We start from the raw sequence: 25,754 nt of genomic DNA, 5'->3' as shown, positions 1-25,754 counted from the left end.
TTATAATATTCCTACAGGACAACAGCTAGTTAACAGCCTTGATGTGATATTTGTATAATATCCATCCATAGGAATATTCTAGCTCTTTTTTCACGGTCAGCATTCTTTCAGCCAAGTTGGCAAACACAGATCGAGAAATTCAAATTCAACATTTATATGATGTAGGCCTCCTACACAGCACAGGATGGGTTAGCATCCTATGTCAAAGAAAACAATGGGCAATGGGGGTGGGTTCAAGATGCTGTTCAACCAGGAGACCCAGGTTCAATCTCTGTGTAGACAAACATCCTCTGAAGTGCCCTTTAGCAAGTCGATGAATCCCTACCTGCTCCGGGGGCGGTGGCCGGCAGCTGACCTAGAAGGGGAATTTACATCATTAGTGAGCAATTAACTATAGGCTATATTATTATTATTACACTGTAATGCAGGGGGTTCTCAAACATGTTTGTCAGACACACAGTAGGTCATGGATACCATTTTGCAGGAACATCCTCCCTTATTAAAAAAAAAAAAAAGAGAATCATATGCACATGAATTCAAAGTAGACTGTCACTTTTTGGACACATTGGTTGCCATACATGTAAAAAAAAACGTGACAGTTTAAACATCAGACGTGAAAATAGATCAAAAGTGCCTTCTTTCCACGTGTGATTTTTTTTCACGTTTTCAAATGCCATTACATATTCCAATATATGTTTCACAACATGTGAAAACGTAAGGAAAAAATGACATTTTTCACGTGGGAAATTTCATGCTCACATGTCCAAAAAGTGCTTTGATTTCAGATGACTTTTTTTGTGTAAGGACCTATGGGACGATTTGTCATTTAATTAATCAGGGGTCATTTTAAAAATGATTATACAGTAAATTAGGCTACATACACTAATTATTGGGGTAACTAGAGATTCATTAATTTAAACTATTCCTCATTTTGCAGTGGGCCAGCCTCCACTTCGAGAACCACTGCTATAATAATTACTACCGCCCCTGTAAACTACAACACTGAATAGTTTCACCTGTTTATAGGAACAAGGTTACCCCCCCTAGCGCACCGTCTCCGTACTACACCCCCCACACTGAAGCACAGCCCCCTGTGAAATTCCTGACTGCCAGTGCGAGGGTGATCCTACCGGATCCTACGGTTACCAAGGCAAGGGCTGCTTCTACTGTAGCCTACCGTGTGCTTTTGGGCAGCAGACTGTTTTACCACCGCTGGATGAAATACCACCTACAGGGATGATATCTCCACCGGTAAAGGGTGAGTTGCCTTTTTGAATACCCGCAGAAGACTGTCGCTATATTAATTGTGGGTTCAGTCAGTTAACGTTAGTGTGTGAAGCTCAGCCGTGTGTTATAACGTCCTGTCTTGATTCGTGTAGCCTACTGTAGGTTACGGTGTCTACCTGTTTAATATACTCGGAACGAAGTGTGTCGGTCAGTGATGTGAGATCATCATGTCTGTGTTTTAACAGTAAAGTCTTGGGAAGAACACGCCCTTGCTGTCTGCCTACCTGTATGAAAGAGAACGCTTTCAACTTGATTTGAATGCCCTCAAACTGCAGTCACGCCAACGGGCAAACGTTGGTTGGCAAGTTTATGTTTTTATAACGAGTGTTTTCGAGTTGGTTTCGCCCCTCGAGTATCCAGAAAGTCAGAAGTGTAGTTTGAATCCAAGGGGGAAAAGTCACCTACGGTTGACTGGATCCGTATAATAACCCCGGCTGGTCTACCGCAGCTCAGCCGTAAAGTGTAACCTGCGGCGGCGGAGTTGACGAGGACCTTGTGCCATTCTCCCCCTTGGAGGAGCAAACCGTCACACACACGACAATACAGCCGTTTGAAACACTTCAGGGGCCACACTCCACTGTGAACAGGGAGGGGGCTTCTTCCGAGGCCACGGTGAAACCAGGGAGTTTCCTGCCTCTAGGTCCGTCTGTCTGTCGGGTCACAGGTAGGGGCTGGGCGGGCAAACCACCTGGAGCTTGAGGTGAGGTCGGTGAGCAGCTCCACCACAAAAACAAGTAGTCGGGCAAAGCGAGAGCTTTCACTCCTCACCTACTTCCGTCTTCGGTCAAATCCCACAAGAAGGCACGCCACGCAGACCGCTTCCTCTTTGGTTTGGTAGTAGCACAGAGTCTCAGATCTAACAGCACAACAGGTAAAACACAAGTCACAATAGAAACATTGTTTATTTACGGTAGTTATTAGTTTGAGCTAATACGTAGCCTTTTTTAGTTGAATAACCAACACATAAATGCTTGATGTATCCCTGTTTCTGAGTGTTAAATAAGAGAAATAAAAAATAAAAATAAAATTTCTGTCATGATATCACAACAATTAACTCAGGCTAGGAAGGTAAGTTTGAAGGAAGCCAGGAAGACAAAATGCAAATTGGCATCGATTGACAACCGATGCCAGAGCATCAGAATTCACATTGAAATGAAATAGCGGTCTTGCTATCCATATTGCTGAGATTCTGACATGATCTTACTTTTATGTTCACCCAGCATGGGGATTTTAGACAATTGTATGCACCATGTGCAAGATGGTTTCCACCTCCTATTGTTGTTGCAGTCTAGCGGACGAGGCCTTCCATCAGCTGGAATAGGATGTAGCTCCTACTTACCAGTAGTGAAGTCGTAAGGACGACATGACACCATTCAAGTGCTCTTGGTCAGAAAGAGCAACAAAACATGGACGCAGAAGTAAAGCTTGTTTTCGCAGGGCTGGTGTTTTCTTACCAAAAGCAAGTGGGTCATCATGGTAGCTACAGTACATAGGCCATAATGTGCAACCACTAAAAATAAATGATAGCTACTACGAGCGGAATAACGAAATATATAACTTTTTACAGTCAATCGGTGATATGATCTCCATACTTTTTGCCATTGTTGTAGTCCCGAAACCTTACGCAACGTCGCAACTTGGAAACTCGGGTATCATCGAAAATTCCCAATTCCCCACTCCTAAATACGACATTGGAGGGCCGTTCATGTGCTCGCAACTCGTAAATACGATATATCCAAGGAGCGCCTGAATGCAGCATAACTCCAGCGTCTTTGGCTCCTCCACCACCGCTGAAAGAATGAACATACAAAGATACAGCACAATCTCACCAAAAAGCTGCGGAAATAGCAGTTGACATACTCTGTGTAATTAGTCATGAATAGCTCACCAGAGACACGATCTTTCACTTTTTATTTGCATCAATGCATCATTTGTTGTTATTTATTGTTGTCTGGGGACACCAGCTGGGGTCCTTGAGGGGCTCCGAGGTAAAGGGAGGAACGGCCTAATTTGAGTCTTGTGTCCCTCCCTATAGGCTTCAAAAGAGAATGTATAGGAGACTGATGATGTCACTGACTGTAGGTTTTACTGTGCCCACACTGTTCTTACCACTAACTAGTAACTACAGCAAAGGCAGTCATGCAATTCTGTAGGAAGTCATAACAACAAAAATCTTCTCAGATGGCGTTCCACTTCCTAGTCTACTTCTTTGGGAAACAGTCTTATGAAAATGGGGGTTTGTGCGGTCAATAAAAGTTTGGGAGCCCCTTTTTCAGAGTACGCTGTCGCCACACTACCCTTGTTACAGTCAACATTGATTGATCTTAATTGATTAATTAATCAGATGTGTGTACTGTGTATAAGTGTCAGTCGACTATTGCTGCATCACCTCACCTGCAAATGAAAGAGGAGGGAAATAACTTGCTTGGCACACAGCCAGGCAGACTATATTCTAAAGAATGCATATAGAAGGTATCCGTTTTGGTCCATAGGGGCGTATAGAGTGAGAATATAAACATCATTTATTTCATTATGGTACATTTATTTTTGAAAGATTATTGTAAACCATGTCGGGAGTCAAATGTATTGCAACACACACCATAGCCCTAAGCCCTGTTCGGAATCGGTCCCTATGACAGAAATAGTGGACTATTTAGTGTGTTCGCCATTTTTTTTGAATAGTGTCCAAATTCTCAACTGTTAATTTGATTCACTATTTTAGTCCACTGTAAAATACCCACAATGCACAGTGATGTCTAGTGAACAGCGAATGACACGCACCCTACAGTTTCACTGGTATACCACAGTGCAATGCGGTCGTCTTCTTTACTGAAGGAAAAGACGAAAGTTTTTAAGCAAGATGGCACATCTTTGTGACACAATGATCTTCAGAAGAAAAGAAAAAAAATCTCTGTGTCGTGTCCGAAACTCATTTGATCGTTCCCCATATAGTTCACTATGTGATCAAAACGACATGAGGAATAGTGAGTGAGTGAACCGTTCTGGACACGGCGCGTATCTCAGATCCATGATAGTTGTTATAGTAGTTGCTATGGAAAGCTGCATGGTGAGACCGCCTGACATTGTGAGAGCCGCCCGCGAGCTATGCTGCTAAGTGGTGACAACAACTGTTTCTTCCTCCCCATAAATTATGCAAGACTCATTATCATAAGGCCTTTTATGTTTGGGCTGAGAGACTAACATCTGGGAGTTGTGTGATTATACAGTACGTAGGTTGGACAGGGATTTGACATTGTCTTGGCGTTTCAGGAAGTGGTTCTGCTTGCTCTTCTGCTGCAAAGAGAATATTTTAATGATGATGATGACGATGACGATGATAACTGTCATGAGCTCTGATGTGAGAGTGTGTGTGTGAGTCAATGGTGGTATAGTGTAGTAGTAGTAGTGAGAGAGAGTGTATGTGTGTGTGTGTGTGTGTGTGTGTGTTCTCCCTTACAGAGCTCAGCTGTACATGTGTGTACATGTTTTTATTGGAGATTAGAATAGAGTTGTCCTGCTTTTTGTGTTTCTGATCTTTTGCATTTCGAGGGCATAAAAACGCTGTCTGTCCACAGACAACGTTTTTTTCTTTCTTTGTGGAGCGCTTTTGGATATGAAAAATATGAATGCCCACATGCACAGAGCTGACTCTAGCTAGCTAGCTAGCTAGCTAGCAAGCAGATAAATCATAGTCTAACATCAACCCAACAAGATAATCCAATTAACAATTCTCATGGAGCCTCTCCTCCGCCATGTTTATCTTTTTAGTCCCGCCTCTTCCTTGATTTGGATTGGTCGGTCGAAAAAATTGACATTGATGAGCAGCGCTCTTCTCCAAAAGTTGAAATGTTTTCTACTTGAGGCACCCAGAGTGCCGAAACGCCAGGCGCAGTGCGGGCAAGACTGTGACTATATCGTATACTTCTCCAAACTTGTGTCTAATGCAATTGGAGTATTCCACACATTACTGGTTTATGCAATATGCTGCTATGCTGCATAATATAACATATTATAATATAATAATATATAACACAGAATGTGTTTTTAGCAGCAGTGCGGCCTAACGCTTGGTTCACACCAGAAGCATCTCAGAAGCAGCGCGTCACAGGAGCATCGAGCAGGAGCCTTGCCATTCACGCCAGAAGCGCTCTGTTCTGCTCGATGCCTCGCTCTGTTTTGCCAGTCACAACTTGTATTGACTTCAAATAGACCCGACGCCGAAACTCTCAGTGCACGCGTCGCGAGGCGAGGCAACGCACTGTGGCAGGTGTGTGATCGGTCTCCCCTGTTTAACAAGGACGCCGAAATGAAACTGCCTCCGCGGGGCGTTGCTTCAGTGTTGCTTCAGCGTTGCTTCAGCGTCGGATACGCATCTGGTGTGTTTTGGGCTGTCAGTGAAGCTCTTTATGCACTGTTTTTGAGCTTCTGCGTGCTTTGTGTTTTTCCGCTCTAGGCACTTTTGCGAGATCGCCATGAGCACCCCAAGTTGAAGAAAGCTCAAGTTGGTTGAGCCGGCGCAGCAAAACGGGACTTTTGGCGATAGTGGTGCTTTTCAAATCTGTCTGAAAAATCAGAATAAAACTTGTCAGTTTGAAAGAATAATGAGCATTATTTATTAAAGGAGAAGTCTGGGACAGCAGTCTGTCTTTGGATGGACTGCTGTCACAGACTTCCCCTTTAATAAGTAATGCTCATTATTCTTTCAAACTGACAAGTTTTATTCTTGAAGACAGTTTCCTCCTCCTGTCCAATGAAATCTTTACAATTTCACTAACCAGCGTGATCATGAACTGAAAAACAGCAACGCTGCAGGAAAATTAGAAATCATGTTAACACCATACGCCGAAGCAACGCTCAACCTACGCTGAACTAGGGCTGCACAATATATCGTTTCAGCATCATCATCGCAATGTGCACATGCGCAATAGTCACATCGCAGAGCATGCAATGTCAAGTAAGGTAAATTAACTGATAACATACAGTAATGCACGCCCTCTCGGTGACATTCTAAGCTCTTTTCCTACTAACTATAGTACTTTTACTCACTTAGGATCCTGCAACTCACCCTGTCTGTGGCTAAAAACACACTCACTTCCTACTACGTCAACCGCACACGTTACCCACTAGGCCACCTTCTTAAATGAGCAAGGCTTGATAGACCTATTTAAGACTTTTGGTGAAAATTCCTGTATTTTTTCATATCGCAATATATATCGCAGATTAAAAAAATATTGCAATGTCAGTTTTTTCCAATATCGTGCAGCCCTACGCTGAACCCACACAAGTTTCATTATGCGTCCTTGTTAACAGGCGAAGCCGTTCACACCAGCCGCACGTGTGTCGCGCTCAAGGCATGCTCAAGCCTCGCTCACGCGATCCTTCTCCAATATTCTCCAAGCATGACGCGTGAAGCTTCAAGCTGCCGGGCATGAAGTCTGAGAGTTGTGGGCGGGTTCAAGGGCGGCGCGCCGAGGAGGCGCTGAGAGGAAAAGAGAAGGCCTCTTTTGTGAACGGTTAAGCCTCAGCTCAGATTGAGTCCTGTGTGAACAAAGGCTTACTCTAGCTAGTAGCTGGTTGAGTGACAGACAGATCAGATGATTGTCAGTCAGCTGATTCTGGGCTTCCGATGCAACAGCAACACTAAACCGCAAAACATAACAAAATAAACAAAGACAGATGGACGCTTCTCCATAATCTAGGCCCGATGAGACTCATTAAAAACTTTGCACTCACACAGCAGATTACCCCTGCTCTAGTCATCAGCCTATCACAGCACAGCAGATTACCCCTGCTCTAGTCATCAGCCTATCACAACACAGCAGATTACCCCTGCTCTAGTCATCAGCCTATCAAAACACAGCAGATTACCCCTGCTCTAGTCATCAGCCTATCACAACACAGCAGATTACCCCTGCTCTAGTCATCAGCCTATCAGAACCCCTTGAACCCACCAATGATAGGTAGAGAGAAATCAGTACCTGTAGTATGTTTGCTTTTTCATTATGAGAAAGCACTGCTGTACTGTTGCAAATGAGTATTGTATCGGTTTCAAATTTTTAGTATTGATACTATCGATACCTGTTGCAAATGAGTATTTTATCTGTTTAAAATCTTTAGTATTGATTTTTTTTTTTTCCTATCGATACTTTTTGACAACCCTACAGCACACAGAGAGAGGTGAGGAAAACGGATAGTCTCCCTAATTACCAGAGCCTTTGACACACGGGCACAGTGACAGAAGATAGCCTGCATCATGTCAATGATCGCCAGCAGGACTAAATATCTATCTAATCCAATCTGTTTGCATACTCGGCTAACCTTTTAGACAATCCACTCATTATACACACTATAGATCTGAGGCCCCAATTGTTACGCCTCTCATGTGTCTTATCTGAGCGAGTCCCCCTGGAGGTGCCGACTGAAACAGAAGTGTGTCTCTCTGTTTGTCGTTCTGCGTCCCCGCGCCTCGCACGAGTCTTACCGAACGTCTGGAGGGGAAAGCGCTTGACACTCGGGAATGTTGATGATGGCATTCCTCAGAATTAATGGGCCCAATTTGCTCCCAGTCACAGACGGGGAAACATGGCGAACATGTGACCGCGGCCCAGACTGGGACTGCGCGTCGACGCGTGCCTTTCATCTTTCTCTTCCAGTCACCGACGTGGCCTCGTGACTGTGTGCGCCCGTCATCCATCATCACCGTGTTGTTAACCCTCTCGCTCTCTCGCTGAAGTGAAGTCGTTATTCCCCCCCCCCCCCGCGTGCTGGTCGCCTCTCGTTATGGTGTGAGGAGATGTTATCCTGCTGGTAAACAACAACAACAACAGATGAAGAAATGTCTGTCTGTCTGTGAGAGAGACTGAGAAAGAGAGAAACCAGCTGCGTCTTGATGGTCGGGAGCGAGAGCAGCAGGCTAACGTCAAATCATATAATACTGATCATGTCTGTTGTTTACTGTCTGTCAGGAGAGGATGCGTCGAGGATGTCAAGAGTCTGGTGATCTAAGTCATTTGCTCCTGTTTTTTAAGTCGTCGTCGTTGCTAATATGTTGGAGAGCTTTCCCATCCCGCAAATAAAGGTCATATATGCCATTAAGTCGAAGACGCTGATGAGCTTTTAATAGCCTCTTTGTTCACTCAGTGGGAGGGTGTACGTCGCTGCACGCCCACGTGACCTCAACCAATTCAGCCCAAATGATCTCAATCAGTCTGGTGGAAAACCGGTCGTCGTTTTTGCTCCCGAGCGTTCGTCGTCCGTTGTCGTCCACCGTTATTCCTTTCGACAGAGGAAACATTTCTGTTCCCGCTTTTCAAGAGTGGACCTCTGTGTGATGATGATGAGTAGCTTTGGAACAGTGGAGGACTCTTCTTGATGCCTCGGAAGGCTTGTGGGACTCTAGGATTAATCATTGGTCAGAATAAATCGGTGGCTTTTCCCCCACTGCTGGTCTGCAAACGGAAGGAAGCGTGAATGACTTGACTGGCCCAGGAACTCCAATGAAAACATAATGGACCACCTTAGCTGCTTCATTAGATGGTTAATTTGCCGCTCTGCACGAGGCAAGTGGAACTTCTTGTGTTTACTGCCTCCTACTCATTTCTCCAGAGGAGGTCATTTTGCGGTGCAGCACCCCTGGAGCTTCTGTGACTGCAGCCGGTCTGACCACAGCCATCTCACAGCAGCAGCGGACTCCACTCACAGTCGGGTTGGAACAGGCTGTCGTTTCACTTCCTGGATGTTTGCCTCTTGATCCTTTTGTTATGCTTTAAAAGTGGGTCATACTCTCTGGACGGCGGTGTAATTTTGCCTCCCGTGTCTCAGGGTGGATCTCCATGCTGCCAGCTTGTTTTGTAACAGCATGGTAATCTGCTGGATGTGTCTCAGGGTGGATCTCCATGTTGCCAGTTTGTTTTGTAACAGCATGGTAATCTGCTGGTCTGGATGTGTTTCAGGGTGGATCTCTAATGCTGCCAGCTTGTTTTGTAACAGCATGGTAATCTGCTGGATGTGTCTCAGGGTGGATCTCCATGCTGCCAGCTTGTTTTGTAACAGCATGGTAATCTGCTGGATGTGTCTCAGGGTGGATCTCTAATGCTGCCAGCTTGTTTTGTAACAGCATGGTAATCTGCTGGATGTGTCTCAGGGTGGATCTCCATGCTGCCAGCTTGTTTTGTAACAGCATGGTAATCTGCTGGATGTGTCTCAGGGTGGATCTCTAATGCTGCCAGCTTGTTTTGTAACAACATGGTAATCTGCTGGATGTGTCTCAGGGTGGATCTCTAATGCTGCCAGCTTGTTTTGTAACAGCATGGTAATCTGCTGGATGCATGGCTGTCAAATGAGGAAATCATGAGCGACCTGCTGGATGAACCCAGGATTTGAATGAGATAGCTGGATCTGGTTCATTAGGCACACTGGATAATCCACTGTTCATTGTGGATGGGGGGTTTAACTGCATGCAGAGGCTATTTCTTGAAGATCAGATGGGATTGAGTAGAATTGACTGTGGAGTGGAGAGAGCTGGTGAGTCAGTCTGTGTGTTCACTGTGAAACTCACTGATCTTAATAGACTGTGGAGTAGAGAGAGCAGGTGAGTCAGCCTGTGTGTTCACTGTGAAACTCACTGATCTTAATAGACTGTGGAGTGGAGAGAGCAGGTGAGTCAGTCTGTGTGTTCACTGTGAAACTCACTGATCTTAATAGACTGTGGAGTGGAGAGAGCAGGTGAGTCAGCCTGTGTGTTCACTGTGAAACTCACTGATCTTAATAGACTGTGGAGTGGAGAGAGCAGGTGAGTCAGTCTGTGTGTTCACTGTGAAACTCACTGATCTTAATAGACTGTGGAGTGGAGAGAGCAGGTGAGTCAGTCTGTGTGTTCACTGTGAAACTCACTGATCTTAATAGACTGTGGAGTGGAGAGAGCAGGTGAGTCAGCCTGTGTGTTCACTGTGAAACTCACTGATCTTAATAGACTGTGGAGTGGAGAGAGCAGGTGAGTCAGTCTGTGTGTTCACTGTGAAACTCACTGATCTTAATAGACTGTGGAGTGGAGAGAGCAGGTGAGTCAGTCTGTGTGTTCACTGTGAAACTCACTGATCTTAAGGCTCCCTCGAATTTCCCCCCGAAATAGCTTCAAAAAGGTCAGAGTTGTATATTATCCTTTATCAGCCAAAGCTGTCATTCTAAAGCGTTTTCTTGGAATGAGGGCAAACATACATTATTATAAGACAGCCTTTTAAAATGGCATCACTGTTATCTTGTCTTTTTTGATCAAGTTCGTTTCAGAGTTTTCACCTGCTTTTTGTACTTGGCCAGTTCCTCCTGCTGTCCCGGTCGCTGCTCCACTCCCCCTCCTGATCTGGGGAGAGCCATAGACTAGCACATACTTCCTCCGATATATGTGCAGTAGCCAGCCGCTTCTTTCCACCGAACAGGCGCCCCGACTGACCAGAGGAAGCGCTAGTGCAGCGAGCCAGTGACCAGGATGTATACCCGTAACACGGCCAATTGTGCCTGTATGGACGACGTGCAACCAAGCCGCAAGTAACACAGGGGCTCGAACCCGCGACACTCGTGTATAGGCAGGGAATCTACCGCTGCACTACCCAGACGCCCCTGTGTTACTGTTATCTCATCTTTAAGGTGAGCATGCAGTTCTCCCATTTGGGCAGTTGTCGTCGGTCGCTTAGGTAAAGTAATGTGACATTACGTCAAGGACTGATTCAATCAAAGACGATGGGATTTCAAGCAAGACTTAGACGGCCCAACTTCAACTCACTTCCTGTCATTTTGTCACGTGGGGCTTTGCCCATGGTTTTCCACGGACACGCCCACTTAGGAGGCTTTCGGCAGGTCTGAGTCTATATATATTGGAGTCAATCGGAGACAATTTAGGAGACTTGCTGCTACCATTTGTTAGAATAGACCAAATCACCGGGATGTTTACATTTACTTCCGGGTACCCCTGGGTCCACACATTATAATGGCGGTGAACGGCACAAACTGACGTGTTGAAGACAAAAACAGACAAAGAAGACAAAAATGGTTCGTCCGTGTTGTGTTGTTGTTTAATATCATTCATAACAACACTTTCACTAACGTTAGTGGAGACCAGACTAGCTTATTTACCTGTTGGACCAGACCAGAGTAGACTTGACGCTAAATTAAATTAACGTGGCGTCGGTAGCTCTGTCTGTAACGTTAACGAGTCTGCTCTCGCCGAGAAGAGCCTGGTGACGCGAGGTTACGAGTCTGCAAAAAAACAGCGAGTTTGACAGACAAACAAACATTATTAGCTAGCTAACACTACATAAAACAAACACAGAAGAAAGGCTAGATACGTCGGACAAGCATGTTTACCAACCGTTTAACCATTTAAATTGAAAGTAGTCGGCCGAAAACAACGAGAGGGTTTGACAGCATTTATTTGACAACACGCACATTTAAACCTGCCGCCTTCCCCAAGTGGTACCCGGAAGTAAATTTGTTTACATGGTGACGTCACGGTGATTTGGTCTATAGACCCTTTTCACAGGGGGCATTTTGTGTCAAAAAGGCAGAATAAACACAGGTGCAAGCAAAACACTAATGAGGGTTTCCAAATTCCAATCATGGACGTTTGAAACCCTCATTAGTGATTTTCTTGCACCTGTGTTTACCCTCAGACATCAGCCTGCGGTGACCCCATCTATCGTCATATAATATCTAAGATTCAATCCAACCTCTATCTATGGATCTATGGATACTTTCCCAGGCAAGTCTGCTAGTCGCCTGAATATCCAGTATACAAAAGCAGCTCAGTCTGCAGTTTGCTCGGGTCCTTCCTTCCACAGTCGAATCTTGCCAAATATGCCCGGCATGAAGCGTGCGACAGGCAGGCGACGGTTGTTTGCTGTTGTCTGATGGCAGCAGCAGATGTTAGCATGGCTGCAGTGTTAGCTCTGTTAGCTCTGTTGTCTCCACACTCCCAGATGAATGGCCTGTCTTGAGCTGTTTGTTTACTCAGCCCTCTGGATGTTGACGCTCGCACTGTCACACCTGCGCTCTTGTGGCTGTGTACTTCTTTCAAAATACACACTGTACTATGAAGAAAATACACCTGTCTTTGCCAGAATCTAGTTTTATTTTGCTGAACATTTTACTTTTGTTACCCTAAACCCCCTTTCAGTTTGGTGTTATTCTTCTGAGTCATAATTTTGTATTTTTTGTGTGCCTTTTTATCAGCCGACTTGGGAAAACATACGATTCCCAAAAATTGTGGATAGAGACACTGCGGAGCGCGTCATCATTCAGACACCACGCCCAAAACGGGGGAAAACAACCCCCCCCCCCCACACACCAATCCTGGCGTTCTCCTATGTCGCGTGCATGGTTGCGTGTTGCACACAAAGATCGTACAGTATATACGGAAGTTGAACACTCCAACGTACTTCCTTGACAGCTAGATCCACATTTTTCTTCTCGCCAATTCTAGTAAGTAAGTAAGTACGGTAAGTAAATAATTTATTTTGGTCAGTTTGTCAATTTCACATGAATGCATTACAGTAATAATGTGCGTTTACATATAGGAGACCGAAAAGGTGTAGGTCTCAATGGCTTCCTTGTTTTGCTCGGGAGTACCAAAAAAACCTTCATTGGCGATTTTTTACATTTGTTGTGTGCGCAGCCCACCGCACAACAACTTTTAGCTATGTTTAATTCAAGGAAAATGACGCTGGTGTACAGTATGGGAGTGAACTACTTTTCTTGGACAACGGTCAACGGGGGTTGTTCACTTGTTTTTGTACAAAGTGGATAAATATGGTCCATTGCGTGAGACACACCGTCCCCTTCATGCTTGATTGCCGTGATATGGTTTTACCCGTCCCTTCTGTCAGTACAGACAGCAGCGCAGCAGGGGTCTTGGCTTTACTGTGAAGGAGGGCTCCCCCTCCCTTCTAGCGCAGGCCAGGGGGGCGGAGTCTCTCTCCCTGTAAACTTGAAGGGCTTCCACTCACTAATCTTCTCAGGCATGCCAACGACAGAAACCACATGTAAGCACGCGGCACGCCCATATATCCTGTTTCAGTTTTCATCTCCTCCACCTCAGAGCCGGGCCAGGCTGCTGTGTGTGTGTGTGGATACTAGGGCGGGTTAGCATTTTGCAGGGAGTGCGCCGTCCGCTGAGAGTGCAAACGGTGGGAGATGATGCATCACGCGCGACGGCGGCGGGGCGCGCTACCTCAGAGCGGCCATTGTTTCCCCTCCTTCACTGCGGTCACTCCAGGAATGCCGGACTAAATCGATCAACTTCTGGCCATTGGCTGCTTGTTTTTCTTTCTTCTCATGCCTGACCTCTGTCTGAACCCGGACCACCTGCCTCTGTCTGAACCCGGACCACCACCCTCTGTCTGAACCCCGACCACCACCCTCTGTCTGAACCCCGACCATGCACTCGTTTACCCCTATTTATTAATCCCTAATTTAGCCCGGTGCTTTTAAGAGGATTATCACAGGTGATGGAAATGCCTCTGTGATGGTGTCCAGCTTGCTGACTGCTGACGCACTCATAAAGTACGACGGCCTGTGTCTAGGGCTCCTAAAACCCAGTTCAACATATACATGGAAAGTGCAAATCATTTAGTGTAATACAGCTGTCTCATTCATGTCTTTATAGACTCTGAGTAAATAAAAGAGCCTTTTTCTTATTTAATTTTTTTAAGGTCAAAACCGGTTCTGAAAAACATCCACCTGAAATGAAAGGGAAGTGATCCTGCCCCTGCTTAAAGGATGGCTTCACCGGTAATCAACCCACTTTGTATCCTATATAATCTGGGTGATATAAGCACATGGGCAGTGTTTACCTTCTCTGTCTGTTTACCTCATGGAGAAAAATGCTCCTGCTTCTGCCTGCAGAAACTCCGCCCCCACCAGCTGTAAGTCATGAGGGCTTGTTAAAGCTCTCCACGCGATTCTCCATGGATGTGCACATACTTAAAAAATAAAAATAAATAATAACAGCCGCCCTCGGAGCAGATTCTGCCTCTCCAGCAGAACCTCCGCAGCTCCGTTGTGACGTAAAACGCGTCACATCGGAGCGCTTTGCCAGAGGAGGAAATGGGAGATCTCCATGAGGAAAACAGAGAGAGAAGGTAAACACTGGCCATGTGCTTATATTACGGAGATTATTAATGATACAAAGTGGGTTGATTACCGGTGAAGCCGTCCTTTAAGACATTTTTATGAGAAGAGAGAATCAAAATGATGGTAATGCCTAAGAAAAAAAAGGGGGGTGGGCGGGGGGGCGCTTTTGGAAAACCTCTCTCCACCTGAAGTATTTAGAATGGTGATGCAGCTGGCTGAGGTGTGGAAAACCAGTTGAGGGAGGACTTGTCACCAGCACATGAAGATGATTCACACATTTAAAATGATTTGTAGATGAGCATAACCAGATATGCCGTTGTGCAACCTTCAAAGGATTTTTGGAGGGCCCGATGACGAGCATACGCACACATGCACGCACGCGCGCGTGCGCGCACACACACACACACACACACACACACACACACACACAGACCATCCAACACCACACAAACACTCCCCAGAATTGGGTCACACTTTATGTGTTGTGCCTTTGGACTGTCTTGTCACATGTGGGGTTTTCCTAAGTGGCAAATAAGTGCCCTGATATCCAACTTGCGGCCCGGGGGCCAGATGCGGCCCCCCGATAGGCGCCGAGAGCCCCCCCCCCCCCCCCCCCCCCCCGACCATTTTCTAATTCACAATGGAAACTTAACGTTAAATAAAGTTTGACTGAGCTCCAGCTGAATTGTCAAATACCGCCCACCTATTCGCTGCCCAGACGTATCCTGTGTGCACAAAGTCGACATGTTTGGTTAATTTTCTTTTTGGAGAGATCCTTTATTGATTTCTTTGGGAAGAGGGTTTACTCTGAACAGATTTGAGAACTGAATTGAAGTGAACCAACTGAATTTGTAACTTTTGTCGTTTGTTTTCATTGTACCTCCAATACACATGTTTTGTATTGGACTTCCCCTGTGTTTGCATTGTCACTCTGATTATTGCTTTGATTATTTGTTTGCATTCTGCTTGGTGGTTCAGATTGATGCTATGTGGGTTCTGGCATTGGTTCATGGCAGTGTCAAAATCTTAAACGTTTAAAATGGTCAGAGTCAACTCCAGCTGGCACCCCAAAAACCTACAATCTCCTATAGAATTTTTTGTATATTATTAATGTGGTTTAGCAGCCCCTGGCCTCCTGTCATTTTGCAAAAGTGGCCCCCGGGCAAAGCAAGTTGAGTATCCCTTTCTTAGTGTCTCTTTTTCCTCAAGCAACTGTTTAAACCCAGTTGATGTTCTATGGGGGAGACGTTTTCTCCATAGAGACACTGCGGAGCGCGTCATCATTCAGAAACCACGCCCAAAACGGGGGAAAACACAAACTCCCGTCCAATCCTGGCGTTCTCCTATGTCGCGTGCATGGTCGGGTCTTGCACAAAAAGATCGTATATACAGAAGATGAACACTCCAACTTACTTCATTGACCGCAACATCCACATTTTTCTTCTCGCCAATTCTCAATGGCTTCCTTGTTTTCCTCGGGAGTACAAAAAAACTTTAACTGGTGATTTTTTACATTTGTTGTCTGCGCAGCCCAACACACAACAGCTTTTAGCTATGTTTAATTCAAGGAAAATGACGCTGGTGTGTGGAAATGAATGGAGCTTTTCCCCCGTGATGGGCGTGGCCTATTTCATGCAGTGTCTCTATGTTCTCCGTCTTTATTTGTGACTGCAGCAATAATTCAGCGTGGTTTGAATGCTTGTGTCAGGCGTGCGCTCTGGCCTGAAAGTTTCAATGGTCAGGAACTCTGCAGCTTCAAAACATGTCAGGGCCAACAGGATGGATCTGACTGGAGCACTCTTTCTGGATGGTTGCAAACATTCATAAATAGACTAGTGTTACTGTGTGTTCCCACCAAAACCATCACTGACAAACGCTTTGGAGCCTAGTTTTCATCACTTGATATTAAAACAGTGTTTTTCTGTAGTTTTGTGGAGCTGTAATACTGTGAGCAGCAGGCTTGTTTTGTTGAATCTCTACAATTTTATCTTTGTCCAGCGGCAGTAAGAAAAGTGAATGTGCATAATTTAGCTTTTTCTGTTCTTTGAGAAAACTAAAGCCCTCTGGTTAATATCAGTTCAGATTTTGATCAGCTACATGTCCTGCCTTCATAGGGGTTATGGCTTCAGATTGGGGTCAGCTACATGTGCTGCCTTCATAGGGGTTCTGGGTTCAGATTGGGGTCAGCTACATGTGCTGCCTTCATAGGGGTTCTGGGTTCAGATTGGGGTCAGCTACATGTCGTGCGACTCCTGCCTTCATAGGGGTGATGGGTTCAGATTGGGGTCAGCTACATGTGTGCTGCCTTCATAGGGGTTCTGGGTTCAGATTGGGGTCAGCTACATGTGCTGCCTTCATAGGGGTTCTGGGTTCAGATTGGGGTCAGCTACATGTCGTGCGACTCCTGCCTTCATAGGGGTTATGAGTTCAGATTGGGGTCAGCTACATGTGTGCTGCCTTCATAGGGGTTCTGGGTTCAGATTGGGGTCAGGTACATGTGCTGCCTTCATAGGGGTGATGGGTTCAGATTGTGCTGCCTTCATGCCCAGTGGATGCAGACTGTCTCAAAGTACACATGTAGTATGGCAGAGCATGTGCTCTCTCTGTGTACAAACATGCTTTAGGTTCTTTTGAGTGAAGTTTGAACTAGCTGGCGTCGACGCCGAGACTTCTTCTTTTTCATCTCGCCTACAGCGGCTTGAGAATGTGTGTGTGCGTGCGTGCATGAATGTGTGTGTGCACGCGTGCATGAATGTGTGTGTGCGCGCGTGCATGAATGTGTGTGTGTGTGCGTGCGTGCATGAATGTGTGTGTGCACGCGTGCATGAATGTGTGTGTGTGTGCGTGCGTGCATGAATGTGTGTGTGCACGCGTGCATGAATGTGTGTGTGTATGCGTGCGTGCATGAATGTGTGTGTGCATGCGTGCATGAATGTGTGTGTGTGTGCGTGCGTGCATGAATGTGTGTGTGCACGCGTGCATGAATGTGTGTGTGTGTGCGTGCGTGCATGAATGTGTGTGTGCACGCGTGCATGAATGTGTGTGTGTGTGCGTGCGTGCATGAATGTGTGTGCGCGCGTGCATGAATGTGACATGACATGAGACTGTTATTATCTCTTAACAACCAGGCCTTAAGCTACCTATGAGTCAGTCTTCTCTTTCTCTCTCCCATTGTTGCTCGGCCATGTGCGTAATCTCACTCGTTTGATCACAATTAATCTTCCATTCTGGTATAATCGCCTCCGCCCGCCTCTGCTTTTTCCCTTGGTCGTCATAGAAGACCAAGGGCCATATCTTACGCCCAAGTGCAAGTGCAAGGCCAAGTGCAAGGGCAAATCTTTGCTAGTTTCTACCACTCAAAATCTCTCTTTTTTTCTTTTAATTACCACCGGGTCAGTACATCAAAGGATGTGTTTCAGTGCTAGTAGAAACGAGCAAACATTTGCCCTTGAACTTGCACTTGCACTTGCACTTGGGCATAAGATATGGCTCCAAATGTAAACCGTCTTTGCCCTTTTACTCTGACCAAACCAGATCAACGGCACCCAATAAACGGTCTCTTATCGGGCCACATCCCCTCTTAATGCAGCCTGTAAAGCCTCCACCTGCTCCAGGGACACTACGTATGGAATGAGTTTTGTGAGCTTTGACCGTGCCTTCTTTGATATTGCAATCTATTTGATGCTTGAGTTGAGTCGACATCTGCAGACGGTGCCGTCAGCGTTTTCACCGCACGTTATGCAGCTCGATTTGAGGACGTAGCGGGAAATGACTTAATTCAGCTCCAATCAGCTCAACTGCCACGATACCCCTGGGCAACAGGCGATGCTAATAATGATTTAATGCAGTCACGGTGCTGTAAATCGCTTTGGGTCAAGCGTGTGGCCAGAGGTATCGATTAACAGTATGGAGCACGTACGTGTATATGTTACAATAGCGAGTTACGTGTGTTGTGGGGTTTGGACCTCCCTGGATGTTCACTACTTTGTTCTTTATGTTTGCTTTATGTGTGCTGTTTGCATTTGTGACCTATTGCTGGCTGTGTGGTATCAGCACATAGGAATGCTGTGCAGAGACAAGGCAGGCTGTTAAACACAAACTGCTCCTCTCCCCCTCCTCTCCTCTCCTCTCCTCTCCTCTCCTCTCCTCTCCTCTCCTCTCCCCCTCCTCTCCTCTCCTCTCCTCTCCTCTCCCCCTCCTCTCCTCTCCTCTCCTCTCCCCCTCCTCTCCTCCCCTGTTCAGATGGCTTCTATTGATAATGCTGGACTGGATTTGGTGGGGTGAAGTGAGGTAAGATGGGGAGGAGAGAGGTTGGGAGACGCATTGTGGCCAGTGTTAGAAGGACATTTAAAACATCTTTTGGGAGCAACTTTTGCCCCCACTGTCTAAAAAAAAACCTTCCCTGTCGCCTCGAGCCAGTCTTCCCCAAATCTCGGTGAACCCCCCCCCAAATCACGGTGAACTCTCCCAAATCACGGTGAACTCTCTCAAATCTCGCCATACACACACAAAGTCATTTATAGAAGACTGCTTAAAAAGTGGGGGCACTTAATCTTTTTTAATTGGTGCATTCAGATACAGTTTTAATGTGAAATGTTATCACCACCTTGTGCCAACGTGAGTCAATACAATCAGGGTGCAATCATCTATGTGTGTGAGAGAAAGCAAGGATTTGGATTTCTTTCTTCAGGAACAGTTGGAGCATTTTAAATGAGGTGCTGCTGGTCCATCGCATCACAGAAATGGAAATTAAAATGACTTGAATGAAAATAAAATGATCTAAATCTTGGGGGTAATTTTTAGACAGTCACAGTTTGTAGGGGCATTCTGAGATTTCTTGGGGCCAGCGTCAACTTTTGAGCAGGAGTGGGCAAGTGGATATGAAAACATGACGATATCAATATGGACTGTGGAAATGTCTAAATCACACAAATTTAGAATATTGGAGTCTCACCACATTCATCGTCTCAAAGGTTGTCGCTGGCAGACTTAAATTGTTTGCGGCGCGTCAGAGGTTTCAAACGGCCTCTGAATAACAGTTGTCGGCCAAATGGGAATAGGAGCACAGGCTGCTCTGCGGTTTGTTCTGGAGCGCCTGGCTGCTCTCTAACCTCTGGAGAGATGTGTAACGTAGGGTGGTGCTGCTGCTGCTGCTGCTGCTGCTGCTGTGGAAGGCTGGAGCTGGAGGAGACTGATAATGCAGTTAGAAATGTACAGACACTGATGTATAGCAGTGGGGGGAGTAACACACACACATAGTGAAAAATAGATGGGATGAAAACGCTTGTGGAATTGGAAATGGAGTAATAAATTGTAAACTGATTTGATATTATCAAAAGATGGTTTGATGAAAATAGAGGTGATTTGATAGAAAGAGCCCTTTATCACCACTGGGTCATTTATGGATGCACGACATATCGGCAATCATATCGGTATCGGCCGATGTTAGCCATTTTTATATCAGGATTGGTCCGATAATCAAAATAAATAACAATGTTAATATCGGTATCGGCCAACATTCTCATATTGAGAGGAAACAACGCGGTAAATCTCTCATTTATGGGCTTTTCCAAATGTTTTAGAAATAACGAGAGACATTACTTTGTCAAATTCACATTGTTTACATGTGTTTTTCAGTATACAATTTTATTATCATAGAAACTTGTTTTTATACAGATATCGACATCTGTAAATATCGGTTATTATCGGCTTTTCATATCTGTGCATCCCTAGTATCATTTATCATTTAAACAACAAACAGCCTATGGTTTCAGGCAGAACAGAAAGCTACAGTTTGGATGTGAATTCACAAGGAGAGCTGACCTGTATACATTACAGACAGACCCTCCTCTGTTTAGTTGTTAGTGTGTCAGCTGACCCTGGCTGTCTCTTTGATATCCTGTTTAATGCTCTTTATTCCATGTCAGTCAGACACTGTTTTCACTCCAGCCGGCTCCTCTCTTGGTGTGACAGACACTCACATATTATGTGGGCAGGTTCCCAGATGGGTTGCATTTTTTGATTCCAGATCCTCCCTCTCTGTCTCTCTCTGTCTCTCTCTGTCTCTCTCTCTCTCTGTCTCTCTCTCTCTCTCTCTCTCTCTCTGTCTCTCTCTCTCTCTCTCTCTGTCTCTCTCTCTCTCTGTGTGTCTCTCTCTATCTCTCTCTCTCTCTCTCTCTCTCTCTCTCTCTCCCTCAGGTTGATGCTTCCTGGCCGGGCGCGCCCAGGGTTCCTTCCCAGACCGCCTGCCAACAGCTCGCCCCCTCTGTCAGTGTCCTGAGCGAGCCGATCCATCGCTTCTCGCCCCCGACGAGCCTACCACCCTCCGCGTTGGCCTCGGCCAGTCGCCCGGGCAGGGCCGCATCGCCATGGACACAGAGTCCACCTACTCGGGCTACTCCTACTACTCCGGACGCTCCCGGGGGTCCCATCGGCACGGGTGAGGCTACATCCTTCTCTGTCCATCATTCTGAAATGTCTGTCGATCTCTGTCTCTGCAGTGCCCGGGGGTGAGTTTTATATGGGGGAAAGTCTGGGGTGGCAGCGTGGCCGTGGGTTCAAGCCCCATGTGGGTAAGCATCCGCCCTGCCAAAGTGTCCTTGAGCAAATGACTAAATCCCGACCGGCTCCACAGCTGCTGCTCTGTCGCTGATCCTGCACTTTGACCTTTGCAGTGAAAGTCTTCTAGCGTTGATCTACTGCACCAGGATTTCTCCCTGGACATTTATTCCTTCTCTTACCGCTAACTTTCCCTTCACTTCCCTTTCCCTCATTCCCACACCACCCGTCCTCCCATCGCCCGTATTCCCACCTCCCGTGTGTCTCCCTCTCTGCCACTCCGGCCCTGCATGTGGAGGAGGCCAGGGCCAGCGGAGCGCCCATTAGTCTGTCAGCGGGGAAATGGCCGCGGCTGACAGGAGCTCAGGAAGGCGGCGGGGGACAGGTGCCGAGGAGGCCCGGCTGACTGACGGCTCAGCGGATACGCTGAGAGCCGGAGATTGAGACCAGAGCAGAGGAGACGAGACGAGAGGAGAGGAAACGAGAGGAGAGGAGAGGAAACGAGAGAGGAGAGGAGAGGAGATGAGAGAAGAGGAGAGGAGAGGAGAGGAAACGAGAGGAGAGGAGATGAGAGAAGAGGAGAGGAGAGGAAACGAGAGGAGAGGAGAGGAGAGGAGAGGAGAGGAGAGGAGAGGAGAGGAAACGAGAGGAGAGGAAACGAGAGGAGAGGAGAGGAGAGGAGAGGAGAGGAGACGAGACGAGACGAGAGGAGAGGAAACGAGAGGAGAGGAGAGGAGAGGAGAGGAGAGGAGAGGAGAGGAGAGGAGAGGAAACGAGAGGAGAGGAGATGAGAGAAGAGGAGAGGAGAGGAAACGAGAGGAGAGGAGAGGAGAGGAGAGGAGAGGAGAGGAGAGGAGAGGAAACGAGAGGAGAGGAGATGAGAGAAGAGGAGAGGAGAGGAAACGAGAGGAGAGGAGAGGAGATGAGAGAAGAGGAGAGGAGAGGAAACGAGAGGAGAGAAGAGGAGAGGAGAGGAGATGAGAGGAGAGGAGAGGAGAGAAGAGGAGAGGAGAGGAGATGAGAGAAGAGGAGAGGAGAGGAAACGAGAGGAGAGAAGAGGAGAGGAGAGGAGAGGAGAGGAGAGGAAACGAGAGGAGAGAAGAGGAGAGGAGATGAGAGGAGAGGAGAGGAGAGGAGAGAAGAGGAGAGGAGAGGAAACGAGAGGAGAGGAGAGGAGAGGAGAGGAGATGAGATGAGAGGAGAGAAGAGGAGAGGAGAGGAGAGGAGATGAGAGAAGAGGAGAGGAGAGGAAACGAGAGGAGAGAAGAGGAGAGGAGAGGAGAGGAAACGAGAGGAGAGGAGAGGAGAGGAGAGGAGATGAGAGGAGATGAGAGGAGAGGAGATGAGAGAAGAGGAGAGGAGAGAAGAGGAGAGGAGAGGAGAGGAGATGAGAGAAGAGGAGAGGAGAGGAAACGAGAGGAGAGGAGAGGAGAGGAGATGAGAGGAGAGGAAACGAGAGGAGAGGAGAGGAGAGGAGATGAGAGAAGAGGAGAGGAGAGGAGAGGAGATGAGAGGAGAGGAAACGAGAGGAGAGGAGAGGAGAGGAGAGGAGAGGAGAGGAGAGGAAACGAGAGGAGAGGAGAGCAGAGGAGATGATAGGAGAGAAGAGAAGAGGAGAGGAAACGAGAGGAGAGGAGAGCAGAGGAGAGGAGAGGAGATGATAGGAGAGAAGACGAGAGGAGAGGAAACGAGAGGAGAGGAAACGAGATGAGAGGAGAGGAGACGAGAGCAGAGGAGATGATAGGAGAGAAGAGAAGAGGAGAGGAGAGGGTACGAGAAAGAAGAGGCTCCTGTTCCACAACAGCCCCTCCTTCATCCTGACAGCACCCCCACGCCGCACCATCGCCATATATCTCTCTCGCTCTCCATAACTCTTCACTCCTTCCCACCGCCACCTGTTGCGGTTGAGGGGACCCCGCTTCCCTTGGGGAGGGGCGGGGGGGGGGAGTTGTGAAACTCTCTCCTTCAATGCCCTCTCTCTCTCTCTCTCTCTCTCTATCGACCGCTTTCTCCTCATCTTTTTCTCTCGCATCTCCATTCTCTTCTCTCTCCAACCGCCTTGCTCTCCTCTTTCTCTCTCTCTCTCTCTCTCTCTCTCTCTCTCTCTCACACGTGTCGTACCCTCTCCGGCGTTGCTGTGGCTTCACTCGGCGCTCCCGATGCGTCCGGCCGTGATGAAAGCGCAGCAGCTGGCCTCTCTCGTGCATCTCCACTTGACCCTCCCCCTCCCCCCCCGCCCCTCTTGCCTGGATTCTTGGGTACTCTCTAAGGATGGGTCGGTGCAGGCGTATCACTTGTTCTCCGCCTCACATTCTCCGGGGCAGGAATCTGCCCTTGTAGCTCAAAGTTACACGGGGCAGAAGTGCTCTCACTTCGTTTGGAATCAAAGCCAGGGTGATGGGTGAGGGTGAGAGGGGGGCTGCTCTCCCCTGCCTCCTTTCCTGTATCTGCACGAGGAACCTATAAAAGATGGAAGAGTTATGGTGGCATCATACCAAACATTCTCATGCTATCCCTGGGGCCGGGTCTGTTGAAGCCTATGGGAGATGCATGGAGACGCACACTAGAACCCAACATATCTATGTTGCGTGACCTTTGATGAAGACATGCCTCTACTACCAGATGAAGGAACAGACCTCAGAGAGAAGAGGCGATTCTAATTTGTTTAGTTGCTGTTGGTCTCCAAATAGTAAGGGTGGGAATCGCCAGATGCCCCCACTATACGATATTATCACGATACTTGAGCATTGTGATATTGCGATATGCTAGTATTGCGATATATTGAGTATTGAATTTGCGATATTGCAATATATTGTGATTGATTACCTTTTTCAACTGAAAAGAATGTCCCCAAATGAAAAAACTTGGTCAACATCTGTTTCATCTAATAGGATAAAGTTTCCAGTCTGTTCATCTCACTTCAATCATTTTCATTGCAGTAAAATGGGATTGCCAAGCAGACAGACTGACCAACACACTGTCATAAAAACCTGTCATAAATGTTGCATGCACTTTGACAATTTATATGATAAAGTATCGCGATACTTGGCAATTGGCATTCGTGCAATACGATATATTGCCGCACAAAATATTGCGATACTATGCTGTATCTATTTTCCCCCCATCCCTACCAAATAGTATCCAAACATGATATAGACATACTTTACAGGGCTCATAGTGAGTCAATACCACCAGTAAATAAACTATTAGAACATTAGAAAAACATATTCAGTAGCCTGTGTTCTTTTTTTGTTAGAGGCATTTCTTCACCAAAGGTCATACAGCGTAGATATACAGAACCAAAGTGAACGTCACTTCCTGCTTCAGCACTGTACCAGAGATTTTCCCATAGACGTTTCGTAAAATGCTTATAAAAAATAGTTTTACTTGGTCAAACCAAACGGTTCAGCTATATTTAGAATCGGGAGAGACCGCATAACATTTCAGTTGGACCAAAACTAACCAAAAATATTTTCTTTAAATCTGCAATTTTTTAAAAATGTTTTGGTCCAAGTGAAATGTTATGCGGTCTCTCCTCTTTCTAAATATATCTGAACCGTTTGGTTTGGACCAAGTAAAAACGATTTTTATAAGCATTTTACGAAATGTCTATGGGAAAATATACGGCGGATGAAAATCTCTGGTACAGTGCCGAAGCAGGAAGTGACGTTCACTTTGGCTCTCTATTGTTTGGGGGGGGGGGGGGGGGGGTTTAGTGTGCTTCTCCATGCATCTCCCATCGGCTTCAATTCACCTTATTGACCACGCCCACTTTTTCTCTCTTCCGCGTTCAACGCAAACGTATTTGTTCTTCCGGTTCAGCGCTAGTTGTCTACTGTGGCTAATATTAGCCGCTAGTTAGTTATGTTATATGGCAGTAAAATGCCACTGAATGACCAAATTGATATAACTTTTAACCATTTCGAGTAACACTGTTTCCATACGGATCACCAGCGTCAGTTTGTTGTTTATAACGTGGCTATATTCATAACGTTTTATATCTCGGATGCGTTATTTCGAATCGCACATAGGTTACGCCTGGCGCAACCTATGTGGGTTTCAGGACGAAACAGTCTCAAGCCACTAACGTCATCTTTAGAGCACAATATTCCTGGAATGCAAGTTTAACTAAACAGTTACATGTCCTCTGCATTCTACATCAAATTAAGATATTACGGGTTGTTTTATTTTGTATGTTACATACTTATTGGCCAAGATATGTTAGTTCATGGGGAAGTAATTCTGCCAGTTTAGGAGGGGAGTGTGGGCGGCCATCTTGCCTGCGGGGTTTTTGGAAAGTCTTAAACGGAAATACTATTACGAAATGACGTAATGCGGAAGCGTCCATGTGTGGGCAAAGAATAAGGTGAATAGAACTGGCCCTCCAAAGTGTTGGCCCGAGGCAGCAGAGCGTTAGAACGTTGGTATGACGTAATGACTCTTCCTTCTTCTCTAGCTTCCTTGCTATCTGCAGCCCTTCAAGTGAGTGACAGGAAATTGGAGAGCAACATATGGGCATCCCTGCCAGGCGCTTTTTCCGCTCCTCTGCCCCCCCCCCCCCCCCCACTCCCCCCCCCCCCCCCCCAGCACGCCACGGCCTGTGCCAAGGCCACCGGCTGGCCTCTAATTTGATACACAAAAGCCAAATTGTTGGCTTTGAAAGCCCTCGCCGCTCTCGTCTGAAGGTAATCCGTTCACGCCGAGCGGTGCCACGCGTGACGCCGCGCCGCATCGCCCTCGTCTAATTACATCCATGCCAGGGACAGATTCTGGCTCGCGGGGACGCG

General features: G+C 46.7%; 1 protein-coding gene across 2 annotated transcripts in view; it reads left to right on the top strand.

Annotated features, from left to right (window-relative positions):
- The first annotated feature begins 1,156 nt into the window (after nucleotides 1–1,156).
- LOC310773737 (vang-like protein 1) overlaps nucleotides 1,157–25,754 on the top strand; it is a 111,291-nt gene continuing 86,693 nt past the window's right edge. For both annotated transcript variants that reach the window (XM_083633676.1, XM_083633675.1), the window contains exons 1-2: nucleotides 1,157–1,258; nucleotides 20,608–20,848. In XM_083633676.1, coding sequence (XP_083489802.1) covers nucleotides 20,778–20,848 — 71 coding nt within the window. In that variant the 5' untranslated portion in view covers nucleotides 1,157–1,258; nucleotides 20,608–20,777. The remainder of the gene's footprint in view (nucleotides 1,259–20,607; nucleotides 20,849–25,754) is intronic.

This window comes from Poromitra crassiceps (assembly GCF_964638095.1).
Source record: "Poromitra crassiceps genome assembly, chromosome: 3".
Classification (NCBI taxonomy): Eukaryota; Metazoa; Chordata; class Actinopteri; order Beryciformes; family Melamphaidae; genus Poromitra; species Poromitra crassiceps.
The sequence above is the reverse complement of the archived record's forward strand: the minus strand, read 5'-3'. Positions and strand labels throughout refer to the sequence as shown.